General features: G+C 45.3%; 1 protein-coding gene across 26 annotated transcripts in view; it reads right to left on the bottom strand.

The window, feature by feature from the left end:
• The window catches only part of LOC140847185 (uncharacterized), a 114,966-nt gene that overhangs the window by 39,895 nt on the left and 61,733 nt on the right, over positions 1-13,338 (bottom strand). For 25 of the 26 annotated variants that reach the window (XM_073226604.1, XM_073226609.1, XM_073226608.1 and 22 more), the window contains one exon: positions 7,074-7,218. In XM_073226604.1, coding sequence (XP_073082705.1) covers positions 7,074-7,218 — 145 coding nt within the window. Of the gene's footprint in view, positions 1-6,477; positions 6,909-7,073; positions 7,219-13,338 lie in introns of all 26 variants that reach the window. The other variant, XM_073226610.1, reaches the window with a different exon arrangement.

The raw sequence follows: 13,338 nt of genomic DNA, 5'->3' as shown, positions 1-13,338 counted from the left end.
AACAGAACTACCATGTGATCCATCAATCCCAGTACTGGGTTTACATCCATGGAAAATCAAATCAGGACCTCAAAGACATACCAATACTTTATGAATTTTCCCCGAAAGACTGTTCACAATAGCCCATGTGTGGAAACTTAAATGAATAGTGACACAAGAATGGATAAAGAGAATGCTATATATATGTACAATATAATCCTACTCACCTTCACAAAGAGGGAAACCCTGTCATTATTTGACAATATGCAGAGCCCTGGAGAAAACTATGCTAATGAAAACAAGCCAGATACTGAAAGAGAAATACCGTATAATTACACTTGTATGTGGAATCTAAAATGGTCTAAATTAGGGAATCAGAGGGTACAACACTGTTGGCCAGGGGAGGGGGAAGCAGGAAATGGGGAGATGCCATTCAAAAATCAAAAAGTACAAACTTTTAGTTATCCAAGAGAAATAAGTTCTGGAGATCTACAATATAGCTGGCACACTACAGTATATACTTAAAATTACTTGAAAGTGTAGATTTTATGTTGTAATCTTAACATTCAATAAACATAACCATAGTAATAATAAAAAAAGGGGTTGGGAGGTTAACTTTGGGAGGTTACAGGTCTGTTTATGGCCTTGATAGTGATTTCATTGTGATGTGTACATAAACACAAATTCATTAAGTAGTATACATTAAACATATACAGTTATTTATATGTCAAACATACCTCAATAAGGTAGTTAAATAAAAAAGAAACAAGGAAAACTGATTGAATAAATGGGCAAAGGACTTGAGTAGTCTCTCAAAGACATACAAATGGCCAAAAAGTGTATGAAAAGGTGCTCAACATCTCTGATCACGCAGACAAATTGAAAATAAAGACATGATGAAATATCACCTCATCCCTGTGACAGTGGCAATATCAAAAAGTAATACAAGTAGGATTGTCAAATATGTGGACCAATGGGCAGCTAGAACCCTTGTACACCTGCGGGTGTGAATGTAAAATGGTGCAACTACTATAAAAAGGTATGGCATCTCCTCATAAAATCAATAATAGAAATACCTTTCTAACCCAGTGATCCCAGTTTCGGGTATGTATGCAAAAGAAATGAAATGAAGATTGCAAAGAAACACAGCTCAATGTTCATTGCAGCATTATTCACAACACCCACGATGTGAAAGCAACATAAATGTTCACTGATGGAAGAACAGAAACAATATGCAGTATATACATACAGTGGAATTTTATTCAGCATCATAAAAGAAATCCTGCCATGTATGCCAACATGAATGAACCCTGGGGACATTGTTACGTGGAATAAGCCAGTCACAGGACAATGATGCACGATACCTCTTGTATGAGGCATCTAAAATACTCAAGCACATAGAAACTGTAGAACGGTTGGACCCAAAGGGAGAAGAGTGGAGTTGCTATTTAGGGGCTCATTTATAAAGTTTCCGTTAAGCAATATGATTGACTTCTAGGGATCGGCTGTACAAGCACGTCTATAATGAAAAATACTGTATTCCACACTTTAAAATTTGTCAAGGGGGCAGTGTTCCTGTTCTTACCACAATAACCTCTCTCCACTGTAAATTTCTGGACACAGATGGTGACACTAGACAATTCTATCAAACATACAGAGAACAGTACCAATTGCATACAGTGTCTTCCAGAAAATGCTAGGGAAGGAATACTTTTTGGCTCAACTTACGAGACCAGCGTACACGGTGACAAAAATAGACAAAGGCATTAGCAAAAATATATATGTAACCACCAACTAAATCCCACATGAAAAACGATGCCAAGATGAAGAAAATATCCATTACAGTAAAGAACACGCACACAGCCTCACCTTTCAGCAGACATTCCTCACAGTGAAAGACTGAATGCTTCCCCCACAGAGACTGGGGATAAGGAAGGATGGCTTCTCTCCCTGGTGTTAACAGACGTACTACAAGAAGTCACAGCCAGTGAAATAAGGGAAGAGAAGGAAACAGAAGTGACAGGACTAGGAAGGCATGTGTGATAGTGTGCCCATCAACAGAAGACACTGTGGCACCAGGGACAGCCACACTCTCATCCCTACAACCTGCCAAGTGTTACACGTCAAAAGGCACTTTGTAAATGTGATCTAGTTATGCATCTTGACATGGGACATTATTCTGGATGAAGAGATGAGCATGTTGTGATCACAAGGCTCTGAAGAATGCAGGTGCAGTTAGTCACAAAGATGTTTTTGCTGTGATGGGAACAGCATAGAGACAAACAGATACTAAGACGCTACTTTGCTGACTTTGAAGACGGAAGTGGACCATGAAGCAAAGCCTGTAAGCAGTCGCTACAACTTGGAAAACGCAAGGAAAAGAATTCCTCCGTGGAGTATCCAGAAGGTTAGCAGCACTGTGGATGCATTTTAGACATCTTACCTTGAGAACTGTAAGATAATAAAGTTTATTGTTTCAATCCACTTGCTATGTGGTCATTTCATACAGACCCATTAGAACATTAATGAAATAGCCCCAGGAACCTACAATCTCTAGTGAATGAGATTAGGAAATTCTGAGGGTAGGAGATCAACATTTAAAAAGAATCTGCCATATTTCTATACACAGTAGCTATTAAGAAATGGAAACAAATTAAAAATATAATAAACATAGCATTGCTCAAAAGAGAAAAATGTTAATGTCCCAAAACATTGGCAGGATTCTGCCAGTGAAATCTGTGAAATGCTGGTGAAAGAAACCGGATCGCACAATAACTAAAAGTACACCACAGCCACTTAGTGGAAGGCAACACAGAAGTGAAGTCCAATGACCATGAACTGATAGGTTCAAAGCACTTTGCAACAAGGTATTTTATAGTCACATACAAGATTATCCTAAAAGTTATATGGAAAGGCAACACAGCAGAATGACCAAGACATCTCAGAAAGAAGATCAGATGGTTGGACTCACACTCATTCATTTTAGGAGTTCTAATACTGGATGAAAATGTAATCAAGATATATATTTGTGGAGTGAGAGACATACCAACGGAATAGAAGAGAACCCAGCGAGAGAGCCACATGAGTACTTACAGCTGAGTTTTCAAAGTACCTGAGACTTAGTTCTCATATAAATTCTGATGTGGATTCTGTTGTGAAATGTCATTAAGAAATTAATTCATTACATTGCCTTCGATTATGAATCATTTAGTGGATTCTGAGAACACTCTGTTGCTTAAAGGATGGTACAATATTAGAAAATCCATCAACATCATCCACCACATCAACAAAAAGGACAAAAACCGCATGATCATCTCCCTAGGTGCCAAAAAAGCATTCGACAAAATTCAACATCCGTTCATGATAAAAACTCTCAGTAAAATGGGTACAGAGGGCAAGTACCTCAACATAACAAAGGCCATATATGACAAACCACAGCCAACATTATACTGAACAGCGAGAAGCTGAAAGCCTTTCAAGATCAGGAACAAGACAAGGATGCCCACTCTCCCCACTTCTGTTCAGCATAGTGCTGGAGGTCCCAGCCACGGCAACCAGACAACACAAAGAAATAAAAGGCATCTACACTGGTCAAGAAGAAGTTAAACCATTCCCGTTTGCAGATGACATGATATTGTACATAAAAAACCCTAAAGATTCCACTCCAAAACTACAAGATCTAATATCTGAATTCAGCAAAGGTGCAGGATACACAATTAATACACAGAACCTGTGGCATTCCTATACACTAACAATGAACTAACCGAGAGAGAAATCGAAATCAGGAAAACAATTCCATTCACAATTGCAACAAAAAGAATAAAATACCTAGGAATCAACCTAACAAAGGAAGTGAAAGACCTATACTCTGAAAACTACAAGACACTCATGAGAGAAATTAAAGAAGATACCAATAAATGGAAACACATCCTATCCTAATGGATAGAAAGAATTAACATGGTCAAAATGGCCATCCTGCCTAAAGCAATCAATGCAATTCCTATCAAAATAACATCACAGCAGCCCAGTTTGAAAAACACAGATGGACCTCCATGTTTATCGCAGCACTATTTATAACAGCCAAGAAATGGAAGCAACCTAACTGTCCATCAGGAGATGAATGGATAAAGAAGATGTGGTACATATACACAATGGAATATTATTCAGCCATAAGAAGAAAACAAATCCTACCATTTGCAGCAACATGGATGGAGCTAGAGGGTATTATGCTCAGTGAAATAAGCTAGACAGAGAAAGACAAGTACCAAATGATTTCACTCATATGTGGAGTATAAGAACAAAAGAAAACTGAAGGAACAGAACAGGAGCAGAAGCAGAGAACCCAAGAATGGACTAATAGTTACCAAAGGGAAAGGGACTGGGGAGGACGGGTGGGAAGGGAGGGATAAGGGTGGGAAGAAAAGAAAGGGGGCATTACGATTAGCACGTATAGTGTTGGGGAGGCACTGGGAGGGCTGTGCAACACAGAGAAGACAAGTAGTGATTTTACAGCATCTTACTATGTTGAAGGACAGTGACTGTGAACTTGGTGACAAGTAGTGATTTTACAGCATCTTACTATGTTGATGGACAGTGACTGTGAACGGGCTGTGGGGGGCACTCGGTGAAGGGAGGAGCCTAGTAAACATAATGTCCTTCATGTAATTGTAGATAAATGATACCAAAATAAAATTTAAAAAAAGGGGGAGGGCATTACGATTAGCATGTATGGGGCATGGGGGGAACGGGGAGGGCTGTGCAACACAGAGAAGACAAGTAGTGATTTCATAGCATCTTACTATGCTGATGGGCAGTGACTGTGAAGGGGTATGTGGGGGGGACTTGGTGAAGGGGGGAGCCTAGTAAACATAATGCTCTTCATGTAATTGTAGAGTAATGATATAAAAATTTTAAAAAAAACAGGAAGAAATACAGAAAAGGATGTCAAAAAACAGCAATTCTTTAATCTGGAAAGAAAAGTAAAATGCAGCTGCAATGCGAAGCAGTAGAGCAGTTCCTTGAAAACCAAAAATGGAATTTGCATATGCAATTAAGGAAGTACCTGTGGATCCCCCTAAATTCACATGCTGTGATCAAATGTCCAGTCTGGAGGTGGGCCATCTGGGAGGTGAGGAGCGTGAGGATGGAGTCCCCACAGATGTCAGCAGTGCCAGCACAGCGAGGGGGCGGAGCACCAGCCCTCCCTCTCTCGCTCTCGCTCTAGCGCTCTCTCTCTCTCTCTCTCTCTCTCTCTCTCTCTCTCTCTGTCCCCCGAGAAGACACGAGGAGTCAGCAGCCCCAGTCAGGAGGAGGTGGATCCTCCTCTGACCCTGCTGGCACCCTATCTTGGATTTCCCATCCCCAGAATGGTGAGAAACAAATGTGACAAATGTCCTAAGCCACCCAGTTTTCGGTATTTTGCTGTAACATTATGAACTCAGACAGAAATTGGTACCGAGGAGTGGGTGCTGCTCTAAGAAATACTGAAAATGTGCAAGCGGCTTTAAACGGGGTCATCGGCCAAGACTGGATGTTTTGAGGTGCATGCTTTCCGGTGAGGCCTACGAAGGCCAAGGCAAAGTCAATGTGATTCAGGAGATGGCTCAGAGAGGAAAGGAGAGCGGTGTGGAGAAAGCAAAGCAGCCCTCTTCTTAGACAGAATGTATCTCATCATGGATCAAATGGTGGTAATCCGGTAAAGGCCACTCTGATGCACTCACGGAAGGAAGTGAGAAGTACTTTATTGTACAAGGCAGAAAAGGCAAGCCTCGCTGCACAGCGGCAAGGGACCCGGCTGACGCGTGTTCATGCTCCAGAGTTCTGCAGACGACAGAGGTTATAAGCACTGAAATGGCATGTTTAGCTGAGGAGATTTCCAAGCCAAGGGTTTTAGTACAGGTTGGTTTCTCCAACTGCTAGTGCTTAAATGTGATGAGGGAAATAACCTGAAGACAGTTCTGAAGCAAACAGCAACATCAAGATTTGGAAACCCTCAGCCTAGCGTATTGCAGAAACATGAGGCCCATGCGCAGGAGGGCACTAAGGCGGGGGCCGAGGTACCGCTGGGTCACTAGGGGTGTGAACTACAGGCCTCAGTAAGCTGCACCAGAAGGAAAACTGTCAGTTGGAACTGAAGGGAAAGGGGAGAGAAAAGAAAGACTGAACCTTACAAGAAGGGACCACTGAGATACTTGCCCGCAAACTTGCTCTCTTCGTCAGCACAAAGAATGACCCGAAAGGCAAGTCAGCAGCCATCAGGGCTTCCTGGCCAGTTTCAAAGTGCAGGGCACTGCCTCACCCTCAACACGCCAGATGCCTCCCCAAGAACTGTGGGCCATCAACCCCAGCCCAGGGGAACCCAGGGTGGGGCAGGACCCCAGACACACTGGGTCCGGAAGCAGGTCTGCTGTCCAGCAGGTCTGGAGGGCAGAACACGAAGTAAAAACGATTGTTCTCTAGCCTTAAACCTCACGGACTTTTCCTTGCTGGGGTTCGGACCTGCCTGGGGGCCATGAACGCGTCCTTCATCTCCGCTTCCCCCTCGTCCAGCAGGAATACCGATCCTCTGCCTCTTCTGCCCCTGGGTTTGGGCAAGCAGATAATTTCCTCATTTTCCAAGTTCACACCTGCCATGGGCTTTGCCACAGGATGAATCAGTTTATGAGGAAAGGAATGGGACGTGCTGTGGCATTTCTAGAATCCTAGCTCCGGGCTCAGGTGAGGAGAGAAGGACACTTCAGATACGTCTAGAAACCTCCTGCACAAACTCCTGCAACCGCCTGCCTCCTGAACGCACAGGGAACACAACAGTGAGACATCTGGTCTCTTCCAAGAACTGCTGAATGGAAAGCAGAGTGGCGGCAAACAGGACAGCGGCTACTGGAAAGCACAGCACAGGGCTTTACACGGATTTATCTCAGCCGTGTCATCTGGAAAAGGAGTAAAGTGAAACTGCAGACGCCACATCACGAAGCTCTCAGTGTCTGACTGAAGGGGCTTTGGCCTCAGTACCACACTGCGAGGGTTCCTTGGGGGCAAACCAGAGAAAAGGCAGACACGCCCCATCCCCACTTCTGCAGGAACGCCATCCTCACCCAGGGACACCAGGTTCCTGTAGTTCTCCTGCATCACGTCCCAGTATAAGGCCCGCTGAGCAGGGTCCAGGCATTCCCACACCTCCTGGGAGATCTGACTCCTCCTGGGAGATCTGACGGCCACATCCCTGAAGGTCAACCGTCCCTGAAATGAAAACAGTTCATGAAGGAGCATGAGGAGAGATCCTCACACGAAATGAGGAGACAGAGGTGTTGGGGGAGACGTGGATAAACTGTACGTTCTGACAGATGCGCATATAGGAATTCTGAGTAAGTTATGTGCCTCTAACATGACTATCTTATGCTTTTCCATAAGAGGCCACGATGTGCTCTAAATCTGTGCACCTCTCAATCGGGTGGACCACACACTGAACACAGAAACACAAATGAAGCACTGGATGCTCTACAGAGAAGTGTAAGGGCATGTTCCACATAATGAGTGACGTCCCATATGCAGACGAAGTAAAGCAGGACATGTGTCCTGAGAGATGACAGAGTCCACAGAGCCTTTAAAGAAAAGTAGGAACCTAAACATTGTGAGGACAGCAAGAGCAGTGGCTTAAGGCTTTAACGCTTCCATCATGCTGGGCGCTACTCAATGCTTTACATATACTAACACGTTACCAGCATTAATAGTTCATCTGAGGAAGTTCTCTGCCCATCTCATGTTACAGAGGTAAAACTGTGTCACAGACACTGTAAGGAACTGGCCTCTGGTCCAACAGCTAAGAAACAACACAGCACGCGCCTGAACTCAGGGGGTCCACCTTTAGAATTAAACGGAAAGAATCCAACCGCTAAGTAGCAGAGCACTAAAGTACCCGGACAGAGGGTCCTCCACCAGGACGCTGGAAATAACGCCAAGGTTAACTACATGGGACTGCAGAAAAGGAAATTAAACATGTACACATACGCATGCAAAATGAACATTTAAATAATTAACAGGACAGTGGAAGAAATAGGTAGAAGGCCAGGGAACACACTGAAGATATAATTTCCATTCCTAAAAATATCAACTTGCTTACCATAGATGTCTTTTAAAACAACAATGGTCTTACACATCTATGTACTTGTAACATGTACCTACAAACCCACCAATTACCTGCGTGGGAAAAGGTGTCTCTTGACAAATTTTTGGATTGATTTTTTTCATCATTTTTATGTGTATGTATTTCACTGTCTTTGGGACAATGAAAATAAATCAATGGTACTTATTTCAGTTTGTCAACAACATTCAATAGGAAGACAAGGGAAAAGTACAAGGAAAAAAATCAACAGTAATAATGACTTGAGCTTTGGAAGTTATCAGCTTTACACATTACATTACAGCTCAATACGAAAAATAAAAGACCACAAAAATGAACACTAGAAGCAACTACTGGATAATTGAAAAATCATGAAGAAAGGATATTGGGGGAAAAAACCGTTATTACACTACGGATTTCAACAAAAGCCATGATCACTACAACAGTGGGTGCTTTTCTTCTGAAATGATGGTGGAGAAAAGGGCACTGCCCAGGGCTCCTGCCATTCCCCCCTGTCCGGGCAAACTACAGACGCACGAATCTCAGGACAGGGAGAGGCTCAAAAGGAAGGAGGGAAAGATCCTCGATGCCACCGGGACGCTCCAGACAGCAGCAGCAGCCGTATCAGGGCACAGGAAAGCGGCCAGACGGGAGATGTCCCAAGAGACAAAGGGCAGTAGAACGGCAAGAGGGAGCATTCCCGGGAAGACGCAGCCATTACGAACATGCCCGCACTCTCACAGCGATGAGGCAAACACGGAAGGAAGGGACGGAGAGACAGACAGCATCGCAGACACAGTATGAGGGCCAACACCCCAGTGTTCACATGGACAGAACAACCAGCCAGACGGGCAAGGAGGAGCCCGAGGACTCACACGGCGCCACAGCCCAACGGGCCCAACAGCCGGGAAGGACACCCCCCCGCAGCCGCAGGCCACCTTCTACGCAAGCGCACGCGGGACATTCTGCAGGACAGGCCACATGTTGTGACACAAAACAAACCAGAAATGTCCAAAGATTAAAATAATAATATGTATCTCCTCTATCCACAGTGAAGCTAGAAACAAATAGCAGAGGGAAAACAGACAACTCGGCAACATGGGGAAATAATACACCTCATGTTTAAACAATAAACGGGTCAAAGAAGAAATCACAAGGATTTTTAAAAGTATCACGATAAAAATGGAAATATAGCACAGCAAACTCAGGGGATGTAGTGACGGCAGCACTGAGGAGGATGCCTGCCTGCCTGCAGTGGTATCTCTTACATTACAGATAAGGAGTGGTCTCCCATCAGAAATAGGACTTTAGACCTCACAAAATCAGAAAAATAACAAACTGCACCAAAATTTAGCAGAAGGAGTAAGATCAGAGCAGGGAGAAATGAAGCAGAGAATAGGAAAACCTAAAAATCAAGAGACCAACAACAGGTTTCCTGAAAGATTTAGAAATTGACAAACATTTTGCTAGGCTGAGAGAGACAGAGAGAATGAGCCCTCAAGTAAAATCAGAAATGAAAGGGGGACACTGCAACAGGTGTCCCAGAAATGTGGAAAATGGTCTATAAGAAAGTACTATGAACAATTAATTATATGCCAAGAAATTACATATCCTAGAAAATACGGGAACATTCAGAGAAACATACAACCTCGCAGACCGCATCACCAAGTAATAAGGAAAATGGGAACAGTTACAACTAGAGAGAGTCAAGCAGTCATCAGAAACCTCCCACACACACCCAGGGCCAGAAGGCTTCCCCAGGAGCCTACCAAATACTTACAGAAGAATAATCACGAATCCTGCTATAAATATTCAGAAACCCTTCTATGGAATCACATGATTCTGATACCAAACCCAGAAAAAGACACAGGAAGAAAAGTAGAGAACTTATTCCTGAAGAACATCGATGCAAAAATCCTTAACACACGAGCAAGTGGAACTCAACAGCACATTCAAACCAGTACAGACCACAGGTGGAATTATTCCTGCACGGCTGGGAATATTCAACATACAAAACCACTCAATGTTACTGCGCTCCAATATAGGACGGAAGGGAAAAGAAACACACAATCATCTCAGTTAATGGGAAAAACGTCGTTGACAACGTTTGACAAACTCTGAAGATAAACACAGAAGGAACCAGGAATAGCACACGCGAGGAGCGCCCTATATGAAAAGCACACACAGAATGGCACACGCAACAGGGAGACTGGAAGCACCCCTTCAAGCCCGGGGAGCGGCCCAGGATGCACCCGGCCCGGAGTACCGTGCAAAGTGCTGAAGTACCGGAAGTCCCAGCCAGGTCATTACCACGCACACGTAACAGGAGCCATCCGTGCTGGAAAGGTGGACGCCATACGTTAAAATGCATGATAGAATCCCACACCCTCTGTCTCTGATGGTGTTTCCCAATCATTAAGATTTTGGGCCAGTCACTCACATGTCCAGCTTCAAATATATTCAAAATCAGGCAGAAAAGAATGCCCCTTTTTTGGTCTCCGTTTCCACAACTTACCACATACTTACGAACATTAGTACGTGGCTTCCCCATGCAGCCTCTTTCATCCGGGCTACGGAGAGCTGACGGTGAATCCAGGCATGGCCCCAGACGCGTCCCTGCTGCCCACCCACCCCGACGCCCCGTCCGTCCCCTGCACATGGTGGGAAGCCCTGCCCAGGACGATGCCCAGGGAGCCTCCGCACAAGACCTACGTCACTGGGTCAGCTGACATGGAAGCTAAATGGGGATGAGAGATGCTGAGAGGCGAGTGCAGTGACCAAGGGTCACGCAGTCAGGGTCAGGGCTCAGGGAGACCCAGGAAGGGCCCTTCAAGGAGACACAGAAGGTCACACAAAGAGTAGGGACTTCTGAGGGACACGCGGGCAGAAGCCTCCTTAGGCCAACCAGTGAGTTCCCCCACCATCTCTTGAGATCCCGCTTTCCTGGGAAGCACTCACACACTCTGCACCAAAAACCTATATGCATCAATAAAGGTGAAATTAAAAAGAAATCTGCTCAGAGCTTACACCTGACTCTCAATATTTTACACACGTATAGCTATGTTTTTGTAATTCTGTATTTTTAAAATATTTTACAATTATTTCCTGGAAATGGAGTTACATGTTACTACTGGCGTGAAAACCTTTATATAGTGTCACCTGACCAGAGGTTCTCCTTCCACCAGGTGAGACAGGATCATCAGCCTTAACGTAAGTCATCTGTGTGCAGCAGTGAGCACCAGGGCGCTGAGCCTCCTCTCCTGAGGCTGGGGGTGGCTGCACGGAGGGGTGTCAGGCCTCCATGGGGTGTAATCAAGGCCGGGTCTGTGACCTAAAGAGGGGGGTGGGGACAGCCAGGGTCCCCACTGCTGCAGTGTGTGCGATAACGTCTGCTTTTAAAGATGGGAGAATGGAGTGCATGGTAGGCCTGTGCTTGTGTGCGGGGCTCCTCTGTGTGCTTCGGATGCACATACCACCATTTGTGGCTGCGACCAAAGTAACATCCACGAGTCAGCATTACACATCCAGGTTCTCACCCTGATACCAACACTTAATTCCTGTCCAGAAAGTCATTGTGAAATATTTTTAAAATGCAGAATTGTGAAAAAGCGACTACAGATGTGCACAACACTGAACAAGTAAGTTGTAGAAATAAGTTCTGAGCATGTTTCCTTTTCATTTCAGCTTTACAGATGGGTGTGGTTTTGTTTAGAGAATATTGCTGCACCAGACATAGTTGGGCTGTGTTGCACAGAGCTTCCAAGTCAATCTGGCACATCTTCAACACCGCGGATAAAATATGAGAAAGACCAGAGGGGAACAACTACTCTGAGGTCACAGCTCACTATGCTAAGAAATCACATAAAAGGGAAGAAAACTGAGTACTACAAAACTGGTTAAATTAGTCTTTGACTCTTAAAACATCACTGACATCCCTACCAACTACCAGTCAAACAGTCTAAAATTATTAACGAGTCACCAAAGGACACGTCCAAGACAGAAGATACAGGGCAGAAAGCCTGCAGGCCTGACTTAAACCACAAACAAGTTAAAAAAAAGTAAATGATGTCTAAGTTTTTCAAGTCTAAGTCATTTTGATGTCAAAAGTAAATGTTAGAATTTATCATACTGATAAAAGAATGACATGAGTTTATTAAAGGCCACCAAAACTTATTTGAGAATAAGGAAGTAGAAAATGAAAGAACCAACATGTATCTCAAACTACAAAATTATGAAATGTTGTGTCTAAATATATATATCATATACGTACATATATAAAATTCCATTATAAAGAAACTACAAAGCAAAGCAGTCATTTTACTGTACCCTTAAAAAGAGCACCGTACAGTGACAGTCGTTTCGTCCACACTTGTCTTTCCCAACCTCTAACCCACACCAGGAAAAAGGAAGGGGGTGACCCACCACTGACCAAGTCAGGTCACTGCCCTCAGGCTAAAAGTTTCAAATGTAAGCTATTTTCTGACATACAATATAAATTGCCCACGCCTATTAGAAATTTTGCAATTCTCAGTCTCATCTCTCGCTGAAACGAATTTTAGATGTATTTTCAAAGCCACCGATGTATCACAGCTGAATCACGGAGCACTCATCAGGACCCAGAGCCTCAGCACCAGCGCCCTGCCAGCCTCCACCCCTGCCTCTCTAACGCTGTGTTTCCATCTCTCACTTTGTATACCCACCTCCCTATTTCTTTTTCTCTTTGATTTTGTGTTTTCCCGCTGGGTTGCTGCTCACTCAGGTGCCTTCCCCTCTCCGGCCGTCTCTCCCTTCGGGGCCTCCTTTCCCCCCCTGCTCCGCCCACTGCAACTGGTCCCCCTCCCGCTGCCCCTTCTCCCCGGCCTTCCTCACGGTCCCCGCTCTCCCCGCATTCCCGCCCTCCGCCCGCCTCTTACACTCTCCAGCGCAGTCACTCCCCTGCCCTCCGCCCGGTCACGCGCCCCCCGTCCCCTCTCCGGCACCCCGGCGGCTCTGCCTCCCTCCTTCGCCCTCCGGGCCGCCCCAGTCCTCTCGGGCCCAGCACCACGCCGCCCTGCGGCCACGGCTCCCAGCGCGCACCCTCCCCGGACCCCCGCCCCGAGCGCCTCCACGCCCCCCAAGGGCCTGCCTCCCCGGGGGCTCACCTCCGCCCGGGGGACCCGCTGGCCTCTAAGCCTCCCCGGCTCCGCCGCCTGCTCCTTCCCGGGCTCGCCCGTCCTCTCCCTGCGCCTGCTCTCCCGCAG

This window comes from Manis javanica, chromosome 17 (genome assembly GCF_040802235.1).
Source record: "Manis javanica isolate MJ-LG chromosome 17, MJ_LKY, whole genome shotgun sequence".
NCBI lineage: Eukaryota > Metazoa > Chordata > Mammalia > Pholidota > Manidae > Manis > Manis javanica.
This window is presented reverse-complemented; position numbering and strand designations above follow the sequence as displayed.